At 36.1% G+C, this 24,309-nt stretch overlaps 1 protein-coding gene across 7 annotated transcripts in view; it reads right to left on the reverse strand.

The window, feature by feature from the left end:
• The window catches only part of LOC149409902 (latrophilin Cirl-like), an 847,643-nt gene that overhangs the window by 347,822 nt on the left and 475,512 nt on the right, over positions 1–24,309 (reverse strand). For all 7 annotated transcript variants that reach the window (XM_089649262.1, XM_089649260.1, XM_089649261.1 and 4 more), the window contains one exon: positions 21,910–22,580. In XM_089649262.1, the coding sequence (XP_089505388.1) occupies positions 21,910–22,543 (634 nt within the window). In that variant the 5' untranslated portion in view covers positions 22,544–22,580. The remainder of the gene's footprint in view (positions 1–21,909; positions 22,581–24,309) is intronic.

Consider the following 24,309-nt stretch of genomic DNA (forward strand, 5'->3'; position numbering starts at 1 on the left):
TAAAATGATCGAAAAAAAAATCAAATATTTATGCCTGAACATCCACAAAATAAAATAAAAGGCACTTTTTGGCCGTGTTTTTTTCTTGCATAAATCAAAACAGGCGGATGGTGTTAAGCGGGAATTTAAACCTTATCGCCATCTACGTAAGGGTTGTTATTGATAGCGGCTCAATTTAAAATATTACACGACGTAGTGCCCAAACCTGCCTCCCAAAGTTGGGCAGAGTTGTGAAAATGGGTCGCAAAGATGACCCGTTCTCGCGAAGTCAACATCACCATTAATGCGTCTAGCTCATCCGAGCAGGCTTCTGAGATGACAATCGGCCTTCCTCTGCATAGAATCAAGTAGGTACATAGGTTTAACAGGTATTTTGGGGCTCCAGCCCAGAGGTGGATCCCAAAAGTCACATCTACACCATTCAGTCTACTTTCATCCTTCCTCTGCCAGTTCCACGCCTCGCTGCCATATATCAGTTTTATTTTACGAATTTGAATAGTGTGAATAAGGTTGCTGATAGAATGCACTATTTACACCTTTGATATGAAAGTAGATGATGAATTCTGGCATTCTGACAATGCCTATTGCTGCAGTTCTCGGGGCCTTTGACGGAAATCAATGCGACGAGCAGATAAGGAAGCAATACGAGAATTGTCAGGGTTCGATTGCTAACTCGGCAGTTTAGTCACGTGTCCCGTAGCTGCAGAATTTATACTACGTTCCTGCGGCACTTTCAGGCACCACGTGTAATAAATCTAAAGGTAGAATTAATACAAAGGGAGATGATTTTAAACTGGGAAAATGTGTACGCTAAAACTGCAGAACGAGCGCATTTATTTTTAGCAAAATACCATAAAAACACAAATTTATATTTTTCAAATGTTTTGTTAGTACAAAAGTTCAAACATAGACATCTTATTACCTAACCTAACTTACCCAGCACCACGCTCATTGGTCAAATGCAGTATACATAATATGGTTAACATTATATATGCTATAATTAATGTGCTAACGACTGATAAATTGGTGAATGCAATCCATAGCTAGTGTTAGAGCCCAGGAATTAATATTTGTTAATTGTGATTTGTTGTTAAAAGAGCTTCATAATAAATTTGAAATAGTATTTAAACATGTGGTTTAAAAGTTATTTAAGAAGCAGGCAATTGGTTGTAATTGATAACTGTACTTCGTATAAATTCATCGCTTCCTGCGGTGTTCACCAAGGGTAACATTTAGGACCTATTTTATTTTTGCTATTGTGAATGATTCCGATATTACTTAACTAAGGATACGTTACAAATTTTGAGTGATTGATTGGTAGATAAATTTCCCTCAAACAACTGAATGACCACGTATGAAATAACTGGGCCTTAGGCAACAAATCAAAAGCTAACGTCAATACACCACGACCCAAAATGATTCCCAGCCAAAATTTGTGTTAACCTACATTTTTAAAAACGGCAAGAAGAACTTATATAACAATTTCTTATTATTTGAATTCATAAAAATCGAATCTTCCGCATTATTATTCTTTACTAACATTAACATAATATTATATACCCAGTGAATAAATTACATAGCGATATGAAATTTCATTAAAGCTTTAAGTGAAAATGAAATTAATACAACTTGTTCTGAAATTAGATAAGCATAACGGACACGAATACAATTTAAATAAATTATTAATTAACTTTCGGCGAAGTGAATTTTCATTTGTAAAGCTGCAATATATTATTATAATAATGTGTATGCAAAGAATAAACGAAGGTTAAACATTACATTATAATACCGAAATGGAAAATCTAAAAATGAAATCTGAAAACGATTTTAAGTCGTAAGATGTAATGTTGCTGATATGAAAAAACACTTTGTAAATACTACGTATTCCACTGTTTGTAGTTCTGGAGACAATTGTTGGCAAGTCAACAGACAGCTGCGAAAATTGAACTAAATCCGTTAAAAAATGTGCTTTTCTAGAGCCAAGTACGCAAGGCATTGTCGGGTGTAAGGATATAAAAACTGACGTACCTACATACAGTTGAAGAAATCATTGTTACATAAGAGGCTTTCGTTTACTTATAATAGAGTTAACCCTTTAGACCAAGGCTGCCCAACCTTTTTAACAGTTGGGCCAAATTGACGATTTTGAATCACTGGCGGGCCACTGAATACCTGACGGTTCCTATTTCCATGGGAGGGGGGGGGGGGGTTGTTAGAGAATTTCTATAAAACATAATTCCCCACAAAAAAATTCAAATGAGTGCTCCCCACAAAATATTTGAAATCCATGGGGGGGGGGGTTGTTACGGAACTTCGCTGAGAAAAAATTCCGCGCACCCAAAAACATCATGTGTGATTCCCCACAACAATTTTTCGAATTCCATGGGGGGGGGGTGGCTACAAGATTCATTTCGGACGCAGAAAATATTATATCTGCGCTAAAAAACCGGTGTATTTTTGTTTAAAAAGTAAGTTCAAGAGGTTAGATTTTTTCGTCGCTGATTCTTGTTCTGAGTAGCCTAAATAGCGATAAATCGCCTTCGTTGGCAACACTGGTGACCGCGCGCAAGCTGCATTGTTTGTTTTACCGCGGGCCCGCGACACTTTTTCAAATTGGCGGATTGGCGGGTTTTTTGAAAATGGTTCACGCGGGCCACTTATAATTCGTTCGCGGGCCACATTGTGGCCCGCGGGCCTGGGGTTGGGCAGCCTTGCTTGAGACCTCTGGCATATTGACCGATGCATGTCTTAAAGATGCTGTCAAAGTCGGAAAATTTGTGTGTATCTCCGGTTCTCGATAATATCCAAATAAATGAGATGTTTCTGAATGTATTAGAAAAATAAAAACTGTTTTAGAATGTTGATGAAATACGCTTTCAAATTTTATTATTAAAAATAAACATGTAATTTTGAAATCAAACCTAAAAAAGTTTTAAAAATTGCTCACATAACGTTTTTTCGACTTAAAACTAAAGTAAAATGACGGATAACAAAAAAACACATATTATAGTAGACAAATGTATTATGAACACTGACACTTAAAAAATATTCATAAAAAATTAAATAATTCATAATTTTTTCTCAAATTGATATCGGAACCTTTGGTTTCATGTACATTTTAATTATTCCGTTGTTAATTTCTGATTTGCACCGTTTGGTTTATATTTAAGAAAGTCATCTGCAGACGACACTATTAAACTAGAAAATAATACCAACAGAAATTAAAGGAACCATTGAGCATAAAAAAATTGTATGTTTCTGTTCAAAATTTGCGATGGTCAGAGGTTCTACTTAAGGATAAGGAATTGTCCTTAACCTTAAAATTAACAACTTTAGAAGCGATTCCGGTTTACTTAAGGATAAGGAATTGTCCTTAACCTTAAAAATAACTACCTACTTTAGGGGCGATTCGGGTTCTACTTAAGGACATGGAATTGCCATTAACCTTAATATTAACAACTTGAGGGGCAATACCGGTTCTAATTAAGGATAAGGAATTTTCCTTAACTTCGATTCCAGTTCTTTCAGATGACTAAGATGTTAAGACCGAATCCTTATCTTTAAATAGAGCCGGAATCGCACCTCTCTTTTTCACACGAACCGTGCGAAAACATGCCAGATGACAGGGCACCGAAAATTATGTTAAAACGGGTGTACCTGCGGAAGCGACCCAAAGATTGACAAAGAGAAAGGTAAACTGACTGCGTGGAAGACGTTTGGAGCAGAATGGAAAGGCTTGAGAACTGGAGAGGAATTGTAAAGGATCAAGAACATTTGCGGAGGAGGTTAAATCACATCCCATTTCTCGACACCGCAGAAAGAAAATAACTCCGATGAACAATTTCGACGTTCATACACTTTTCCACACGACTGTTTGGGAGTGTATTGAAAACGGATATCGTGACTGCGAAACATTTCAAAAAACAAATTATGCCTTCCGTTTTGTCATACTGAGAACTGTGTAAGGTCGCAGTTGATTGGTTCATGGGGGTGGGGAAACAATAAAAACGGAGTAAAAGAACACAGGGAGACGTAAAATATTTTCATTAAAAGTATTTAATAAATGTAAAGAATGGTTACCAAATTGAGAACTTTTAAAATGTCGTAACAACAAACAAATAAGACGAGAATAGCAATATAAAGGTAGATGCCATTACCGTCACAATGCCAACAATCAAACGGTAAATAGTTGCCGGTTGGAAATTTAATATTAACGACAGCGTCGTCCTTGGTTGCATGGTTGGGGCAAAGAAATAGAGATCCCAAGAAAAAGTGTTTTTAATGAAAATCTCTAAATAGTATAAAACAGAGTCGCTATCATAGACATATGAATATTAGTAGACCTGCCCTAAGTGATTAAAAGCGTATTATCCCCACTCCCCATACCGGTTCCATTGGAGCCGGCTGTGCTCGCGTATGGCCTCAAGTGAAATTTGAAAACGTGACGTCATCATTCTTGTGCGAACTATGGTCGAGGCATGATCGGTTCATTTTACGAAATAACACGGCAAAATGTTGACTTGTACTATGAAAACTTGTAAAAATAGATGTGAAAAAGAGAATAAACCCAATTGTCGTATTACATTCCATAAGTAAGCATTATTTTACTTTATTTTAAGCTTATTCACACCGTATTATGTGGATCAGTTTTAGAAACATATACTATCACATCACAATGTAGCGATTCTCAAGTGTGCTCATCGTTGTTTACTGGGGTAAATAAATTATGAAACATTTGTAAAAGTGTCTTAACTAAATACTCTGAAACTAACTACGACTCTGCAAACAGAAGAAATTTACTTTGCCGAATTTGGACTTCGCAAATTAGTTCATAACGTGGCGAGTAATTTGCGCTCCCATGTAAAAATGTCTATTCATTCAAAAGCAGATTTTACTTTTAAGAAGTAAATGGTGATATTATAATGCGAGATGCCTATTTACTGTCAGATTGATTTATTGACGAATCACAGTCAGCTTCACTCCCTTCGTTCTTCAACAGTTGATTTTACCCCTCGCCATTATCTTCTCGTCTATTAATTCCTATGTCTGTGTCCGCGATGGAATATGTCCATCGCCTAAAGATAACCACCAGCAACGTCAGGTACACGTCAGTTAGTAAGAAATAAACCTTTTGGTTCGCGGACAGACACAATGTTTCTTATTTATAAAAGTTATTTCGTATTCTGAAATCCCTGAGGCGTACGTGTGTTTAAACCCTGTATGATCGTGTGAGAAATGTGGAGATCCGCAAATAGTGCAAGTTGATAATAATAATAATTGGATGACTTGTATAGCGCCGTTTTTGTTCAAAATCACCTCAAGGGCGCTGTACAAACTTATAATACATTTCTACAGTGATCTATGTTATTCCATAACTATTTATGGAGATAGTATACAGTACAATACTTACCTGGTAGGTCACTTAACACTTAATTAACATTATCTAATTGTTTATTTGCGAATTTAGATACAGGATTTAGGACATAATTGAAAAATTGAATATATCTGTTCTTTCTCTTAGGAATGGTATATTTAATTTAAGGGTATGACAGCTTAAAGAGGTAAGTTTTTAGTTTAGACCTGAATTCTGTTGGACTTGTTATGGATCTTAGTTCCGGAGGAAATTTATTCCAAGCCTTCGACCCAGATACTTCGAAAGCGCGATCACCAAACTTAGTATTTGGCTTGCGCTTAGGTTCTATCAGTCTGCTGATGTAAGTTTAATGAGTAAGATCAAGAAAGGGACGCTTAGATGGTTTGGGCATGTAGAGCGAATGAGCGAAGAAAGGAGTGTAAGGAGAATATACGATGCAAATGTGAATGGTAGCGGAAGTCGGGGACGCCCAAGGAAGACATGGCACGACAGTATTTAATTTAGTATCAAAGCGTTGCTAGAGATGGTTTCAGCTATGCTTAGTAGCCAGTTCTGAATAGCAAGGTACTTTCTAGCCTTCCCTTTCCACTTCGTTGCGATTTCAGCTTGACGTTTTTACCAGTTTACATGTGATTCATTTTAATAAAAAAAATATATATAATCCCGACTTTAGGGAATTCATAGTAGGACAGGGAATATTCGCGGGTGCACACTGCGCATTGTTAGTAGGAGGTTTAATAGTGTTTTCAATATTTTAACGTGCAATTCCGCTTCTGATCGCGAAATAACTAAATATATAAATGTGGGAATACGCAGCAACTATAAATAAACGTGTGAGCCACGGGAGACTAAGGACGTCGCCACACGGTACAGGTACCGGGTACCGCAAATTTGCTGGTTTCTTGTTTAGCGGTGATGGTATTATTAACTCGTTTTCTTTCGGTTTTTGTTTGTTTTAGTTTAGTGACAAGGTCAACCGTTTTATTGACTTGTTAGAACAGTAGTTGCAAAACGTTTCTACTAAGTCACAAAAATCTTTGGGATAAAGTCGTAAAACAGTAAAAACGAGACACCATACCTACCTCTAATCAAACAAATAACAGTCAAAAAGAAATTATTATTAATTAATTTATCAAAATTAATGATGTAAGTACTCGGAGAAAAAATAGTAATTAGGTATTGGTGCAGTTCTTAATTAACTTAATTTGGGAGTCACCTTTGGGCTGGTGCCACAAAATACTTAATAAACCTGCTTGAATCTGTGCAAAGGAGAGCGATCCGTCTGATTGACAATCCGTTGTGAACAGACCGATTGCCTTCTCTAATGCATAGACGCAATGTAGGCATGCTGTGTCTGTTCTACAGGTATTTCAATGGAGCCTGCTCCAAGGAGCTAGCAGCATTGATTCCTGATGCACCGGTGCACGTGCGCGAAACTCGAAGGACACGAGGTGAACACCCGTTCACGGTTGACGTTGGCTTCATGAGAACGGGCCGTTTTTACGACTCGTTTTTGTGTAAGTCGGCTCGTATGTGGAACGAGCTACCGGCATCTGTTTTTCTTCCCTCCTATATTCCGAGCCTCTTCAAGGCCTGCATTAACAAATCCCTTCCTACAGCCCCTACCTTATTCCGCCTCACAACGCCGCCCAACCGGGTAGTGACATAGTTCCCCTGTCTGTATACTGCACAGGCAGGGACGCTCTTGTGAGGTGTCACATAAAAAAAAAGTTCTTAACGAATGAATACGTTTCCTAATAAACTTTTAGAACATTGCGAATATATTATCGCGATGTCAGAACACGTGTTCACCAAAATCCTGAGTAATGATATATCATCAAGGAATATGCTCGTGCTTCGACAACGTATTCCGACGTGATATATTCGTAAAGTAGTTAATTCCTTCGTAAGGCATTTGATCCCGTTTTTAATCGGAATTACCATTAGCAATAGTTATTTAAAAAAAGTCACTTTATTTTCTAATATTATATCTGCCTTATGTCTTTGCTTTCATGTACCTTTGTCTACTCCTGTATTTTTCATTTTACTGTATTCTTGTTATTATTTTGTAATTTGGACGATGTCCGTTAATAAATAAATTTATCTCAGTGTACATATTTTATCGCTTGTCTGAATTGTTCTCACAATCAGTAGAAATTTCCAAGTTCATTGAACCGGAGTTACAGACAGCTAGAGAGACACCCAACCAAAAGTAGTATTTTTCTTATATCTTCCAATATAACGTACGAGTATATCATCAAAAAAGTCAAAATAGACACGAAACTGAATTACCATTTTTGAGTTTGTTGTAGATAAGCGCACTTGAAGTGAAATGACACTAAATTGCGCTATATAAATGCCATGTTATTATTATTATTATTGGTGTTTCGAAGCACACTGGTTTAAGACCACTGTGCTTGAAGCTGACTTTTCGGTATTGTGTCACGCACGTTGAAGCCATACAACTAGAAACAAACAGATAAATAAATAAATAAAAAAGCGAAATGGCAAATAAATCAACAAAATCAAGCCGTGATTTATGATGGAAGTTTGAATTGAACGTGCTACAACGGCGGAACAGAAATTTATAGACTATGTTCTGTCACTTCCTGAATTGAGTGAAATTTAACGATTTGGCCATGAAGAGTTGATGGACTCAGAAGGGAGTGTAAGCAGAATATAATGCTACAAATACATGCGCGAACCGAACTGCCGAGATGAACCTCAACTTATAGGAAAGAAACAAAAGCAACAGCAAACGGCGCGAAACGCCGCTTGCGGTTGCTTTGTTTCTTTCCCCTAATACGTGGACAGGCTCAAGTTTCGGTTCGCAAATATATACGTTCTATAACATTAGACTATTTACATGAACGACAAGCGAAAGGATTGAAGTAGTCGGGTAAGCCCTTGGAAGACACACGACAACAGAATCAGATACTTGGTCAGATAATGTCATGTTTTTTAATTATTATTTTTTTTAATTTTAAAATTGCACAAGAATTCCAAATGCTCCTAACAGCCTGGAGCCAGTAAGACTATGGCATCCCCAATTGGGGTACGCTGTGAGGCTGAAGGTAGTGGGGAGGGGAAGCAGATGGGAAAGAGGAAGGTGGGGTAGAACCTGGCTGTTCAGATGTGGTCACCAAACACGGGAAAAGACATTTCAATATATCAACATGAGAAGATAGAAGAGATATCCATCCACAACGTTGTTGACAACGACTACCTTCTGGAAATTTTTCTTTTCCACTGTCCAGTTCCACGGTCAAACCATTCCACATCCCACACTCAAAAACTAACTACACACAACATTCATTTTTCAGAAGGACATGCACAAAATACAATAATGTTTTCAGATGCCGATATTTTCCATTTGTCCTTGGTTCAGTTTACTAAATGCATATTGGATAAAATTAAATCAAATTGTTAATTATGCACCCTCTCCCCCTGCTGTGTGTAAGATATCTAAGGTATCTCAGGTATTTTAAACAAAATAAAAGTAGTGTTTAACAATAACTTAGTTTTTAATACCTCTTTATTGTTTACATTTTCAATATTTAAAACCAACCGTTTTTGGTTTAAAATATATATTTTTAATAACCGCATATAATTTTTCATACAACCGAAACCGGTTGGTATTAAAAACATAGTAATCTTATTGTAATTATGTATATCCTTTGATCTCTTGTCTCACTGCTACGCTGACGATCAGCAAGTTTGTTTTTACTGCGCTCCAAATGAAATCAATAAACTCAAGATCCGTATAACTGAATGTCTAGAAGCAATAACTCGTTGAATGTCTTCAAACAAGCTGAAGCTCAATCCATCTAAGACTGAGTTTCTCTGGGCAGCCACAAACAAACGTCAACATTTCATAGACGATTCACCTTTTACTATTTCCGGCAGCGACATCATCCCAAAAACAACAGTCAAACTTCTCGGTGTCAATTTAGATTCAGACTTTACGTTTGAAAGTCAAATAAATAGGACTGTAAGCACCGGTTTTTTTCACCTAAGACAACTCAAGTCTGTCCGAAGAAACCTTCCTTCAGAAGCGACAAAACTACTTATCAACTCTTACGTAGTCTCACGTCTCGATTACTGCAACGGCATTTATGCCAGCCTTCCAAAATATCAAATTGACAAACTTCAATCAGTGTTTAATGCAGCAGCACGGCTCATAACCGGGGTTTCAAAATATTCGCACATTTTAGAACACCTTCGTAACCTTCACTGGCTCAAGTGCCCTGAAAGAATCCAGTATAAACTGTGCTGGATGGTGTTTAAATCCATCAATGAAATGGGCCCACCCTACATCTCTGAACTATGCGTCCCGGAAAACACTGGTCTGAGGCAGTCAACTCTTAGATCAGCAACATCATCAGCTGTAGGCAGACTGATAGAACCCAAGCGCAAGCCAAATACTAAATTTGGTAATCGCGCTATCGGAGTATCTGGGCCGAAGGCTTGGAATAAACTCCCTCCGGAACTAAGATCCATAACAAGTCCAACAGAATTCAGGTCTAAACTAAAAACTTACCTTTTTAAACTGTCGTACCCTAAAATTAAATATAGCATTCCTAAGAGAAAGTCCAGTTATATTCAATTTTCCAATTATGTCCTAAATCCTGTATTTAAATTTCGCCAATAAACAATTAGATAATGTTAATTAAGTGTTAATCTCAAGTGACCTACCAGGTAAGTATTGTACTGTATATTTTCTCCATAAATAGTTAAGTAATAACATAGATCACTGTAGAAATGTATTATAAGTTTGTACAGCGCCCTTGAGGTGATTTTGAACAAAAACGGCGCTATACAAGTCATCATATTATAATATTATTATTATTATCCCACCAAGTGTTTGCTACATGTGAAAATTTAAGTTATTGTTTTATTTTAAATTATAATGTCACACAGTGTTTGATAATTCTTTGAAAATATGTTCAACGAGGCAATATAATCACTCAAAGCCAGAATTATCAATCGATATCTTTCATCATCAGGCTGTCCATCAAACAAATGGGTCATCAGGTCCGCTGGTCGTATGGCTCCCGTCCACTGAATAAATCAAGAAGCCACTACATGAATTATTATCATAGCGGAGCCGCCATCGTCCCGTATGATATACATATATGGCGAGGCGGCATGCACTTTGGGTCAAACGGACAATCAAATATTAACGATTTCACCGGCGATGCAAGCAAAACTATACAGGATGGGAATTGTGTACAGTGGAAATCGGTTAGAACGAAAAATGTTGAAAAGATAACTTGAAAAAATGTTTGTTCTGTACTAAAATGGTGCATTTTTGTTGGGTAACCTCACCTACTGAGACATATGTTGTCATTCTAAAAAAACTATTTGAAAATAAAAACATTCGAGTAATGTTTCAAGGAATCCATAGTGTAAACCGTCAACTCGTTAAAATGTTAGGATTGTATTCAGATGTAGCTATTTGGTTTGGTAATTCAATTCAGTTTATTCAATTTAAAAACATTACAAAATTGTTCATTTTAATGCGTTTTTAAAATACATTTGTACATAAGAATTCTTACATTAATATAAACAGTGGGTATATCAACTATACTAGTAATAATAGAGCTTGCCTTTTACAAGCAGCTTCATTGCTGCTAAAAATGTCGATATCCGAATTGATTCTGTTCAGCAGCAAGATTGCTCTCCCCACAGGCATCACGATTGGCAAATTAGTCCTGCAGGCAGGGAGATAGAATAGTCTTTGTTATCGGTGACGAAGATAACTATCGGGAACATAGAAATGAATGCTCTCCATGATGACCGAGTTTTCAAACCATCCACGAATCAGTCTGAAGAAATGTGTAGCAATGCGCACATCCCTTCTGACCCGTAGATAGATCATTCCGAGCATACCCAAAAGAAAGTCAGTAGGATAGAGCCACGGGTAGCCATATTTCCTCTTGTAGAGAAATCTCAAGAAATTCTTCTGAACTCTCTCCAACATGAGAGAATACTTTACCTGGTGTGGACTCCAAATTGCCGACCCACTTTCAAGTCTACTCCTTACTAAGGAATTAAATAAAACTATAAGAACTCGGGTATCTCTAAAATTCCTCGCAGAGCGTAGAACAAAGCCCAGATTTCTCAGTGAAGTACAACATGCCGTCTAAATATGAGCGTAAAAAGTTAATCACTCAACACAGTGCCTTTTTGGTCAATACGCGGCTTTGCTGAATCTCTGCACTATGTATACTACATGAACTTGTACAAGTTTAAAGTGTTTATTGCGATAACTGTTAAAGTGAAGTAACGAATAAAGCGAAATAGCAGAAAGTAAGATCCTGCATTATCTAGTAATTAAAGTGAAGTAACGGATACACCGAAGTAGCAGACGGTAAGAACGTGCATTATCTAGTAATTAAAGTGAAGTAACGGATACACCGAAGTAGCAGACGGTAAGAACGTGCATTATCTAGTAATTAAAGTGATGTAACGGATACACCGAAGTAGCAGACGGTAAGAACGTGCATTATCTAGTAATTAAAATGAAGTAACAGATACACCGAAGTAGCAGACGGTAAGAACGTGCATTATCTAGTAATTAAAGTGAAGTAACGGATACACCGAAGTAGCAGACGGTAAGAACGTGCATTATCTATTAATTAAAGTGAAGTAACGGAAAAAACGAAATAGCAGACGGTAAGAACCTGCATTATCTAGCAATTGACGACTAACCTACATCAGAAAATAACAAAATTTTCTGTTTTCCAAATCACGTCCTTGACTTAATAAGAATTATTGTAAACTAGCTGTTGTGTACCCAGCATTGCTCGGAATAATGGATGTTCGGATTAAAGATTTAAGTTTGTGAAATTTAGTTAATTTGGTGTAAATTATGGTTCCACGATAACTCATCAAAATGACAATTCAACACACCTATAAAGTTTTGTAAAGTGATGAAACAAAAACTAGGTTAAATAGGTTATATATGTAACTATTTAATCTAGCTTTTGTTTTATCACTTTTAATGACTTTATAACACTTTTATAGGTGTGTTGAATTGACATTTTGATGAGTTATCCGGTAACCGTAAATTATTTTAAGGTGGTAAAATATTTTTGTTGAATTATTTACAAAAAACTAATGACGTGTGTACAGTACATTTTTATGTCAACTTAGTTATTATTGTCCTGTGCTAAAATAGCACTGTTAATGTTATTTTGTGTTCTCTTATCATCGCTTTCTTTACAATGTAAATTTTTTGTGTTACGTTATTTGGCGCACTGTAGAAGTTATTTTAAGAACGTGACCACTAATACTAAATTATTATTTCTAAGTATGTTAATGTAAAGCGCACTTGAAGTGAAATAACACCAAACTGCGCTATATAAATGTTATGTTGTTATTATTACAGAACGATTATCGTGGGGGAAAACGGCCTATTGGTGATCTTAGTTAGACACGGTCAATTTGGTCAATATTACCATTTTAGTCATTTCCATCACGTGAAACCAAATTTTTATTATTATTATTATTGCATAATTTTTTATATCTCGTGCATGTTTCGTTTATTTTCTTTTTATTGTCGAAGACAAATAACGTGGCTTTTATCCATTTCGTGTAAAGCGCGATCTCCGCCATAAAACGGTTACCTAAAACTGCATTTTATACGGAAAGGTAATGGGGCATTTTGTATACCAAGTCCAAAAATCTAGGTCAGAGCTTTTTCCCTCAACTGTTCTTTGTCTTGTAAGAAATCGATTGAAATTATTGATGATTTATTCAGTTTGGCTGAGGGTTCTATTCCCGAGCGTCATTCGTCATTATACAAGCAGCAAATGATTAAATGATTGAGATATGGATTATTAAGTGCAATAATGCATGTTGATTTATCGTAGGTACTTGGTGAAATTGCATGCATGTCATGCACGCTAAGGGGACATTTTGCATAAATATTAAATTTAGAAGTGTTGTAAAAATACACATATTATTCTAAAGGCGGTCATAAGTGATGACTCATTACTTAGCTATGAAGCAAAAACTGTTTGTTTTTAACGTAGGTAGAAAAACTCAGTTTTCTTTGGCGTGCACATTTAATATTTGAAAAACTTTTTCAGAGAAATGCCTGAAAGAAATACGTACAGTCATAAGAATAGAAAAAAGAAAAATGAAATATGCAAGCAGGTATTTCCAATAAAGCGATGAGTCAAAACAACTAATTAATTTATTGAATATATTTTTAATTTAGGATAGGCAACTTTGTCTGCCATAAATAATAAATGAATTGCAATATATAAAATTTATATAAATAATAATATATTGAATATATTTTTTGCAATTTGTCTTAAATTTAGGGCAGTAATAATAATGTTGAGTGTTGAGTGCGATACTCTATCTGCTTTATACAACAAATGAATTGCAATATATGAAAATTTATATAAATAATAATATATTGAATATATTTTATGAAATTTGTCTTAAACTTAGGGTAGTAATAATAAAGTTTGTTTAATTCGACTGAACAGGGCGGTGAGTGCAATACTCTATCTGCTTTATACAATAAATGAATTACAATATATAAAATATATTTAAGTTATAATGAATTTAAAACTTTTATTACGTTGGCTTGCGAGGCGCTGCATTGCCATGGGAGGCCGAACAACGACCTGTATGTGTGGTTATACTGTACTTGGAGTGTGTGAATTAAAAATCATATATTTGCGTTCATAGTAAACACCCATCTTCAATAATCGACTTCAAAATCTCAGAGACTGATACGATTACAGATCAGACTGATAATTAAATAACATTAATAACAAAATCGATTTTTACTACTCTGTTTTAATACTCTGTTTGGCAGCTGTTTCGCCTTGCACTACAAAACTATGGTGAAGCCACTGACAGATGATATATTATAATAATCCTAATAAATTTGAGAGAATGTTTTTTTTTTTTTTTTTTTAATTTATTTATTTCATCAAAAAATTACAGAATATATATAATATATCATTAGTAAGTTGTATAATTATATGTAAGTTAGAAACAATGAAATTGTTGGAAGAATAATGTTACAATAATACGGCAGTTTCTAATATAAGAAGAAATATATATGAATGTAAGAGTGTTATATAGAAATGGCATAATATACTATATTTTAGGTTGTGCATAACCTGCCTCACTAGGCGAACCTGTATTGAGGCAGAATTTTTAGTTAATTATTACAACGGTGCTCTCAGTAGCACGTTCATACAACTAAATATTCCTCTTCCAATTTACCTCATCGGTCTTCTGTCGTCGAACACTCGACTTACGAGAGGCTCTAGAATTTTAAATGAAACGGTCAATTTCCTTCCCTAAAGGACCCGAGACTCATCTACCTGTCGACCGTATATTTGAGCTAAAAGCCAACAACATCACTATACCACTAAGCTAGAGTAGAATAATGTCCGTACTCACCCGACCGCACAGTGGGACAAGGTACAAATTTAGGAGCACAAAAAAACTATATTTTATCATATAACTGAGACAAAATTGTTCATACCTATTAATTGTGTTGAGAGAAACAGACCTAACGTCATTGGAGGTAACCAACCACTTTCCCGCACTGGTACAAGTAACAAATGGTTAATCCTTCAACGCTCTCACAAGGACTCTAATTGCTTTGGTATAAACGAAGCTACATTTAATATTAAACGAATCTACACCATCCAATATCCTTGCACACGGTGTTAGGAAGCAGTATGCAAGTACTTACTATTCACACACAAATAATATACAATTAAGAGTTAAAAACACAAAACAACAAAATGCTGCAGCTGGAGGCAGGTGTCTGTCTTCTGCACAGTATTAGAGATAATATCATGTGCAATGTGTAAGTATTTACAGTAAATAATACAATAGTTCAATGAGATAAGAGAAAAGAGGTGCCGGATCCCGGCAGTCCCAATGAGAATGTGAATAGAGATCGGCCTAGCCGTTAACGGGACCTAATATCACTATTTCCATTTGTCCAACGAACTCTGAACGTGCGATATACTCTTATATACGTAATTTAGTCGGAACTAGGCGTTCACTGCACAAGCCGACGTACACGTTTTTTGTGATATATTTCAATTGTTTGTTGTACCTATACCATTGTTGGAGGCATATATATGTAGGATTCTCAATAGTTAATACCATTAACTATGCCATATCGTCATGACGCAATACACAATGAAACGATTCTTGACTTTAAATTCATAAGATTGGTAGATGTTTTAATTAATTTCAATGTATACAACATCTATTCCCTACCCTTATATAACTTGTATCTAAAAAAATATCTTATCAATTGCCTAAAGTTTAAAAGGTTATTTAGTGCGCCATATCGATGACTTAAGAGTTAAAAACCTCCTTGGTATAAAATTAGGTAAGTACTGAAATGTAGTAAAGATATCCTATATTGCATCTTCTAGACCTACGATTCCAAAGATATAAACACATCAGAATCTATCTAATATTGTATTTATTTAACAATATCTGTATGCTACTATATCTGTATGTACATGCCAAAATAATATTGTATTTACATCAGGTACAGATACCATCATATGGAAAAATACATATTTTTCCATTCAATTTTGATAAATGATTTACGGCGATAACATATTTTAACTCTAAGACATCGATATAAAACTATATTTTACGTGGAAGCGGGTGGTATAACATTGTTTATTTTGTTCAGTTGTACGTGCGGCATACAGGGGGAAATCTTCCTACAAGTATTACCATTAAGTTAATGCAAGTAATTACACTCAAGTTCACTGATAAATCTTATTAAATATAAACAATTCAATAATAATAACTATGTTCTCGTAATTTCCAAATATGGTCCACTGTGCGACGTGGGGTTAGTTCGGCACCCCCACACTATTATCTGCCGTGTCCCATCTAGCCCCACCTCCCGCTGGCTTTGTTATGAAGCGCCGCTGTCCGGTTTCGCCACACACATTATTATTCATAATCGCGTCAGATATTAATATCTTTCCCGGACCAAAGTTGCCCAGCTTCCGTTGCTGCTTCATCTCTCTCCCCCCAAATCTCTCTGTCTCCTTCCACTCTCTCTCTTTCTTGTTTACCTCCGTCTGTATTTATTACATTCTCCGTCTCTGTAAAACGAGTTAGGTCAAGTCATCGCTGTATAATGCGCCAAGCTTCTTATTACACGAGAAAATGATAATAGTATACCTACTTCAGTATTATCTTTGAGAACGTCGTAAAAGATGTCACGCAATGAAACCATTTTTAAAACGTTGATGACCCTTGAGTGTTTTGACGAATTCTAAACACAAATTAATTAATTTTTCGAAGAAAACTTCTTCTAACTGCTTTTCACTTTGTGATGGCATTATTTATTTTTTATTAAAACACAAATAACATTGTTTACATCACTTTATTTCGATACAAAATCTCAACATGTTTCATGAACCAAGTTCACTTCATCAGGAGCACACTTGTATACTTGTGCTCCTGATGAAGTGAACTTGGTTCATGAAACATGTTGAGATTTTGTATCGAAATAAAGTGATGTAAACAATGTTATTTGTGTTTTAATAAAAAACAAATTAATTAATAACACACTGTAGCTTTGTGCTAAGCCAACCGGTTTCACCACAAAGCGTCTTCTTATAATGTTCACTTTCATGTTCCTCCCATTAAATCAAGATTCCGTAGTATGTATTTTTGTTACAATTATACTACGGTTTCAGGCTAAAATTCTGTTATAAATAGATTACACGCCATTGGTAACTCTTATGCTATGTTAACTGATATTTTAGTTTGCCTCTATTATATAAAGCTGTACTGATTACACATTTAGCAGTGCATATTTGTATATTACCAATTCAACCATCTGTTAACGTTTATAATTGGTCTGTTTCTTTTCCATCCTCCTTTGAATATTTGTTTATGTTCCTTAAAATAAATACCAATGTATATTATTTTTTCTTTTGTCTGGTTTACATGTATAATATTACAATTTTTATTTTCTTTTTATTTCTATATTATACTATGACTGACAATATCTATAATGAGTGTAAAAGGCACTTGTACCGTTAATTCAAAATAAATAAAATGATGCAGTGATTCTACATGACTTTGTGAGATTTATCGCAATCAAGCGTGTTTTACTTTTGATTTAGCAACAAATAATAACAGTAGAACTAATTACTGATATTACAACCCAAGTGCACATTACTTCCTATAAACGGCAACTTAGAAATACTGGACTGAACATAACTCAGATAAGCTATGCAGGGGTGCGTTTCTCACAGAAAATGACTGCTATAGTGATGCAATAATGAAGTAATCTGACTCACAGCTGTATTATTAACATGAATATAAATCAAACCGTGCAACTTAAAAATATTAACATTTATTTATACAAGTTCATTGCCCTAATAGCATGCAATCTCCTTCATTCACACTAGGAGAAAATCTGTGTTATGCAGAACAATAATAATAATAATACGCGACTTTGTAAATAACTTAATATGTAATAAGGTTATTTCATAAAAATTCTCCTGTTCTAAATCTGAGCTTTAAAATAAATGTCAACTCTACTTTTGCCACTAATCTTCCAATAAATTGAATATCAATAATAATGGAAGGTAAAATTGCATATGTAATATCCAGTATTTTTATTACAGTGTCCTCTGCGTGCAGTAATAAACTTTTTTAACTCTTGATAGGCCAAGATGCCAAACAAAACATCTGTAACCAAGTGGGTCTTCCGACGACCCCATGATTTTTCTATCTTATGGGATTTTAAACTATAGAAATCCCAATTATTCAGTCAATTATTAATGGTAACTTATGTATTTGAGCAGTAATACGTAAAATACTAAAATGATTTCAAGTATTTAAGCTAATAGAGGGTTTTCCAATAAGAGGTGTTATTTTGATATTCAATCGTAAAAGATCAATGGTTTCGTTGCTTGTGTGGCACGTAGCACCGTCTTGTTGAAAGTAAACGTTGTCCAGATCAATACCATCCAATTCCGGCCATAAAAAATCATTAATCATCTCTCGATAGCGCAATCAATTCACCGTAACAGTTGCTCCAGCCTCATTTTCGAAAAAGTAAGGTCCAATGACTCCGCCGGACCATAAACCGCACCAAGCAGTCACAGGTTGAGGATAGAGAGGCTTTTCAACAATAACTCTTGGGTTTTCCGAGCCCCAGATGCGACAATTTTGATTGTTGACGAAACCACCGAGGTGGAAATAGGCCTCATCACTCAAGTGAATTCATTTGCATTTGATTCACTCAAGTGAATTTTAATAATTTCAATGCGTTGTTGAAGCGTGTATCGTTCCATTTTTAAATGGCGTAGTTTCTACTTGTCAAATGTCAAAAAATGACAGCTTCAAAAGTAACATCTACCGAAATAGCGGGCTATTCAAAATAACAGCGCTCTTGAGGTGTTTTTGCACAAAAACAGCGCTATACAAGTCATCCAAGTATTATTATTATTATTATTTATAACACCTCTTATTGGAAAACCCTGTATAAGGAGGGTAGTAATTTTGGGTACTACCTACTCCCCCACTTGTCTGCGTGATAGTTAATAAAAGTGTGTATATCTGAAGTAAGGCAGATAAGTATTTTTTTCTGTATCTTTTTGTAAAAATATATAATTCGATAGAGCTTTGGAATTCATAATAAATCGCACAGCGCCCTTGAAGTGATTTTTCACAAAAATGGCTCTACACAAATTCAACAATTATTATTATTAATTTATTCCTGAAAAAACTCTCACGCATCAACAACTGTGTACGATCTACCCAGGAATATCTTAAATATAATATGAAACTTACCCGCATCGGAACAGACAATATCCAGTGAGGCGGATAAAGAAAGTATGTAAATAAAATTACAATACAAACACCGGTATTAGCAGAATTGAAATTTATATTCAAAATTCTCTTTATACTCTAATGTTTTATATTTTGTTGCTCTTAGACAACAGAGACGATTTAATAATAATTACAAAGTTTTACACCCAGTGCGTGATATATTAACAAGTACAACATTATTATAAAAAACTTTTAAAAATATTTTCGAATTTTTCAACCCTCGCTAAAAATAATTGAAAATTAGCGAAAATTTTCACTTTTAGTAAACATTCTTGCGCAGTTGACATTTGTAAAAAGAAGTGCAGCAAGTAGATTGGGAAATGGCGTCGACCTGGCAGCCTAGATTCAGCTTGGTGCGATTAAGGTCACGTAAAAGAAAAAGCACTCCCCTAAATGGCGAATTCTGAGCTTTCCGAATGTTCAGAGAACTCCTAATAAACACACAAATTGGACAAATATTTGTGTGGAACGAAGAGCATTGTTCTGGCGGGGTCATAGTGACAATGGAGAAGGAAAAATCAATTTAGGAAAAGTGAAAATAATTTACTAATAATATCGATCGTTGTTCTTCCATTGCACGATGAAATAAAACGTAGCTATACAGAAAATCAATCAAATAGGCAATGGAATCAGTTCTCATTTCAAGTATTTTTTTTAACTACACACAGAAGGCTCTGAGGAAAATAATGTCTCTCAGCGACTTTTTGAAGAAGCAGTGAACACGGGTCATGAAGAGACACATGCTGTAGGCGGAAAGAAACACAGAGTCCGGCAAATCGTTCCACAACAAAGCTGTTGAATGCAAGAACGAGTCGTAGAAGCGACCCGTTCTCATGTGACAAATGTCAACCGTATACAGATGTTTGCGCGCGAGTTTGGCGTGTTTCCCGATTATGTCCCACCCGTTCTCATGTGACAAATGTCAACCGTATACAGATGTTTGCGCGCGAGTTTGGCGTGTTTCCCGATTATGTCCCAGTGCCCAAGCGATCAATGACGCTAATTCCTCGGAGCATCTTCCATTGTAATACCGGTAGAGCAAGGATAGCATACCTAACCAACGCCTGTCCTCTAAATATTGCAAGCCCCGCCCGTTTCGGCAGAGTCAAGGGATTGAGGCATCAGACTAGAGGTGGCTGCCAAATTCAACAGAGGGGGCGCATTTGCAATTTGTACAGGGACAGCAGTTGTGTACTATTAAAGTATCTGCGGGCCCTGTACAGTACGCCCAGCTTCTGTGAGGCTAACTTGACTCTGACTTCGACGGCTCCCTCGTGCCTGAGCTGGTCACTTAGAGTTACACCAAGCATATCAATGGAAGGCATGTTGGGAAGATTGCTTCCGTTGAAGGAGACTAGATTGTCATTTCGTTCCGATGAAATCGACAGAGGAAGGAAGAAAGTAGACTTAACGCAGTAGAAACAAGACGTTAAAACTATGTAAAACCTATTACAAAGAAAGATATTCAAAATAAGGTACAGTGTCGATGTAAACGTAACGATCAAAGGGACGAGAAAGGGACGTCTTGGACGTGTGGAGCAAATGGACGGAGAAAGTAGTGTCAAGAGAATATATTACGTTCAGCGGATGGAAGAAATCGGAAAAGCTCAAAGAATACATGACGTAAAATCGAGTAGGAATAACATAGGAATATATGTATAAATGTGGATAAAGAAAGATAAAGTAAGACAGAATCGGGTTGCATTTCATCCTCTTAGCGATTCAAATAATGATGAATTGAACTCGTAACTTCCAAATTCCGAATTGCTGCGCAAAACAATTTGCAGAGAACTCGAGACATTCTCCAAAACAATCATCACAAATCATAATAAATAAGACTACGCCTCGCTTCTGGTGATATTTAGCATCTGTCAGTTAAAATCCTCCCGAAATTAATAACAATAATTACAGGCCCGGGCATTCCCCGGTAATACTGCCTACCAGCTATCTAACGGATAACTTGTATTGTATTATTTGCTGGCCGGTGGAGAAGGGTGACATTGATTTGGGTCCACAGTTTGACTGGTGAACGCTCTCGGGGCCGACACGAGCATGCCACTGTATCTAAACAGTTGTACCTGAACCTAAAGGATTACTTGACTAAATTGACTTTCTAGGACAGCTCAAATTATTATTTAAGGAATTTCTGCCTAGATCGATCATAACACAGTGGCAATTTAACTAAGCGGAACACGATATTAAACAATAATAGATGGTTAAAAGATTAATTACGACATACGATCAGAGTCCAAATTAAACGTTTTCACTTTTCATAGTTCAAACAAGTAAACCATATAACGAACTAATTATATATGATTTGAGATTTTCACGATCAAAAATATAACAATGAGTGATGACTTTATCCAACGTTTCCGGCAGCCTTGAAATATCCATAATTTCTCCATCATGATGATGGTCAATAAAACACGGTTTCCTATACCAAATATCAAATTTATATGTCCGGAAAGACCTAGACGACAGAGAGAACTTTGAGGTTGGCACATCTTAATGCTGCTATGAAATCGATTACCGTTAGTAAAACAAAAGTCTTCTTTGGTCGGACATTTGGGATAAACTGTACCTTATAAAAGATAAAAGTTACACATTAATAAGAAGAGCACAATTATTATTATTAAGAAGAGAAAGAAATTGTGACTTACCAGTAGTTCTAGCACGTACAATGGCCGAAGTGGCCAGGACCAGCAACAGCAAGTGAAGAAATGCGGCCAGCGCTGATCCCCTACGCGCGGCGACTTTGGGCGGCCCGCCCATGTCACCACCATCGCCGCCCCTACTCCTGCACTGTTCCATCTTTAGGCAAATCCATCTTCTCCAACTCTCCAGTCCGCCGCACTCACTCTTTTTACACTTGCCTAACCTTAAACACCTGAACCGACTTCCCGATAAACTATTATAACGATCGTTTCTAGACACTAACTTGTTTTTGCTATTATTAATTACATCACTTTCTGATACGCCAAATGCTGTAAAATCAGCTGGGTTATCTGCGGAATTTCCCTCGGGAGGGATTCCGACTATTGTATCACAGTCCTCTTCAAGGTTTCTTTCTATTTCGAGAGTTTTGGTTTTGTAGTGGTCCTTTATGTGGTCCTTGCGGTCCTCCCGTGGTCGCCTCGCGGGGTCCCTACGAAGGGGCCTGCTCCCCGCCAGGACGGTGGCCCTCCGCGGTGAGGGTGGAGAGGCAGGTGATGAAAGCCGCTGATGGTGATACTGGTGCAGCAACATCTCGACTCCAGAGGGCGGACGCGGCCGATGCGACGGAGCGACCTGCATCTGATGGATGCGAGCGATGCCCAGCCGAATTATTTATCTGAAAAGATAGAAAAGGCAAATATTAATATCAAAACAATAATATCATGAATGGTTAGGCAAACAATTTCCGTTAAAAAAGACGTCTAAGCACCGAGCAAATGACGATTTTATTGAATATTTTTCAAGCAAAAGATTCGGATGTGATCAACGTTTTCTTCAAGAAGTATCTTCAATCCAACAATGTCGAGTGCCTTAAGCCTGCTTAGGTATGAATCACATGAGTTTGATTGCAGCAAAAGATTTAGGAGTAGTATCTTCACTCAGGCCTCCATAACGCATGAACTGCAAGATAAGACAAAACCCTTTAGGGATACCCTGGGAAGACCAACATGAAGCACACAGCACTGATAAAAAATCCTTAGACATGTTGCTAATGAGCAAATAAGTTTTCGACCAAAGGTGGAACACTATTTCGATCCTAAGAATATATATATATATATTTTTTTTTTTAAAAGAAAGTCAAACATTCCCAGGTTACGAATAACCTGACAATATTTTAAAATCTCCTACTACCACCACAGTAAGCTGAAAATGTTGCTTGTGTTGTGATGGAGGACTTAGCCAGCCGAGGAATTGAACACACTACGCCTGGGTGGGACCCAAACGCGATGTCAACTCGGCCACCGACCGGTATATCGATAAATGTTTTGCATAAACCAGCATTTTGGCGATGTTAGGTTGTATCATACGAAATTAGGGAATGATTGAAACAATATATTAAGGGTTAAGGGGTATTCAGCGGCATGAAGAATGAGTACTTTAATGTTTTAACTATTATGTATGGCCATATTTGTTGGACCCGTCCCAAAAAGTAGGCTTTGTGGTGAACATCATAACATTTTACTGGTTCGTCTAAAATGATCAAACAAATAAAAAATAGTTTAATGGTTAATCTAGTGCCTGATCGAAGCTTTTTTAAATAAACAAAATGATGGCCCATGATAATCCCTCGATAGAATTTAATCCTTTCAGTAAACTGTATAAATTTCATTCGAATCCGTCAAGTGGTTTTTAAATTACAGTGGTCACCGACTTTGAAAACATAGTCCAACAAATATAGCGATAACTTGGTCTACAATAAATATATATTTTTTAAATCTTAGTCAAACAAAGTTAAAACATAACATAATAACTTTGTTTAAATTTGTTTTATAACATACATTAAACTACTCTTTTTTTGTTTTTTATTTGAAATACTACATTTTTCTTAAGTAACAAACTACCAAACCTTTAAATATTGCGTACCGACTAAGGATCGGTTTTTTCAGAGAGGTTGAACAATTCTTCAAAGTTAATTTTGTAGTTCTATGAAAGATTTTTTCTAGTTCTGTTATTATTTCATTTCTGTCAAGCAACTAGCCTATCATGATATAATGACAGAACTTGAATAGGAATAAGATTAACTTTCACAGAACCCGAAAATGAACCTTTAAATTTGATGAATTGTTCAAATTCCGTACAACCCATCCTTAGATGCCAAGTTATGCAGTTGTTGAAGACATGGCTTTCGAGAAGTTAAAAAAACTGGCTTTGTGCCTATTAGTAGCTGGAACAATATAACGATCGTACGGAATTAACGATGTATAAACGTTCATTAGCTTAATGAGTTTTTGATGATGTTTATTACACATATAAAAGCTAAATCCATAAACAACATCGGATCGGATCATTTGATGTCGACTATTATTTGTGCCAATAAAAATAACGAATAACGGAATTAAAGCTTC

This window comes from Hesperophylax consimilis, chromosome 29, assembly GCF_061612785.1.
Source record: "Hesperophylax consimilis isolate HC1 chromosome 29, BYU_Hcon_1.0, whole genome shotgun sequence".
In the NCBI taxonomy this organism is placed as follows: Eukaryota; Metazoa; Arthropoda; class Insecta; order Trichoptera; family Limnephilidae; genus Hesperophylax; species Hesperophylax consimilis.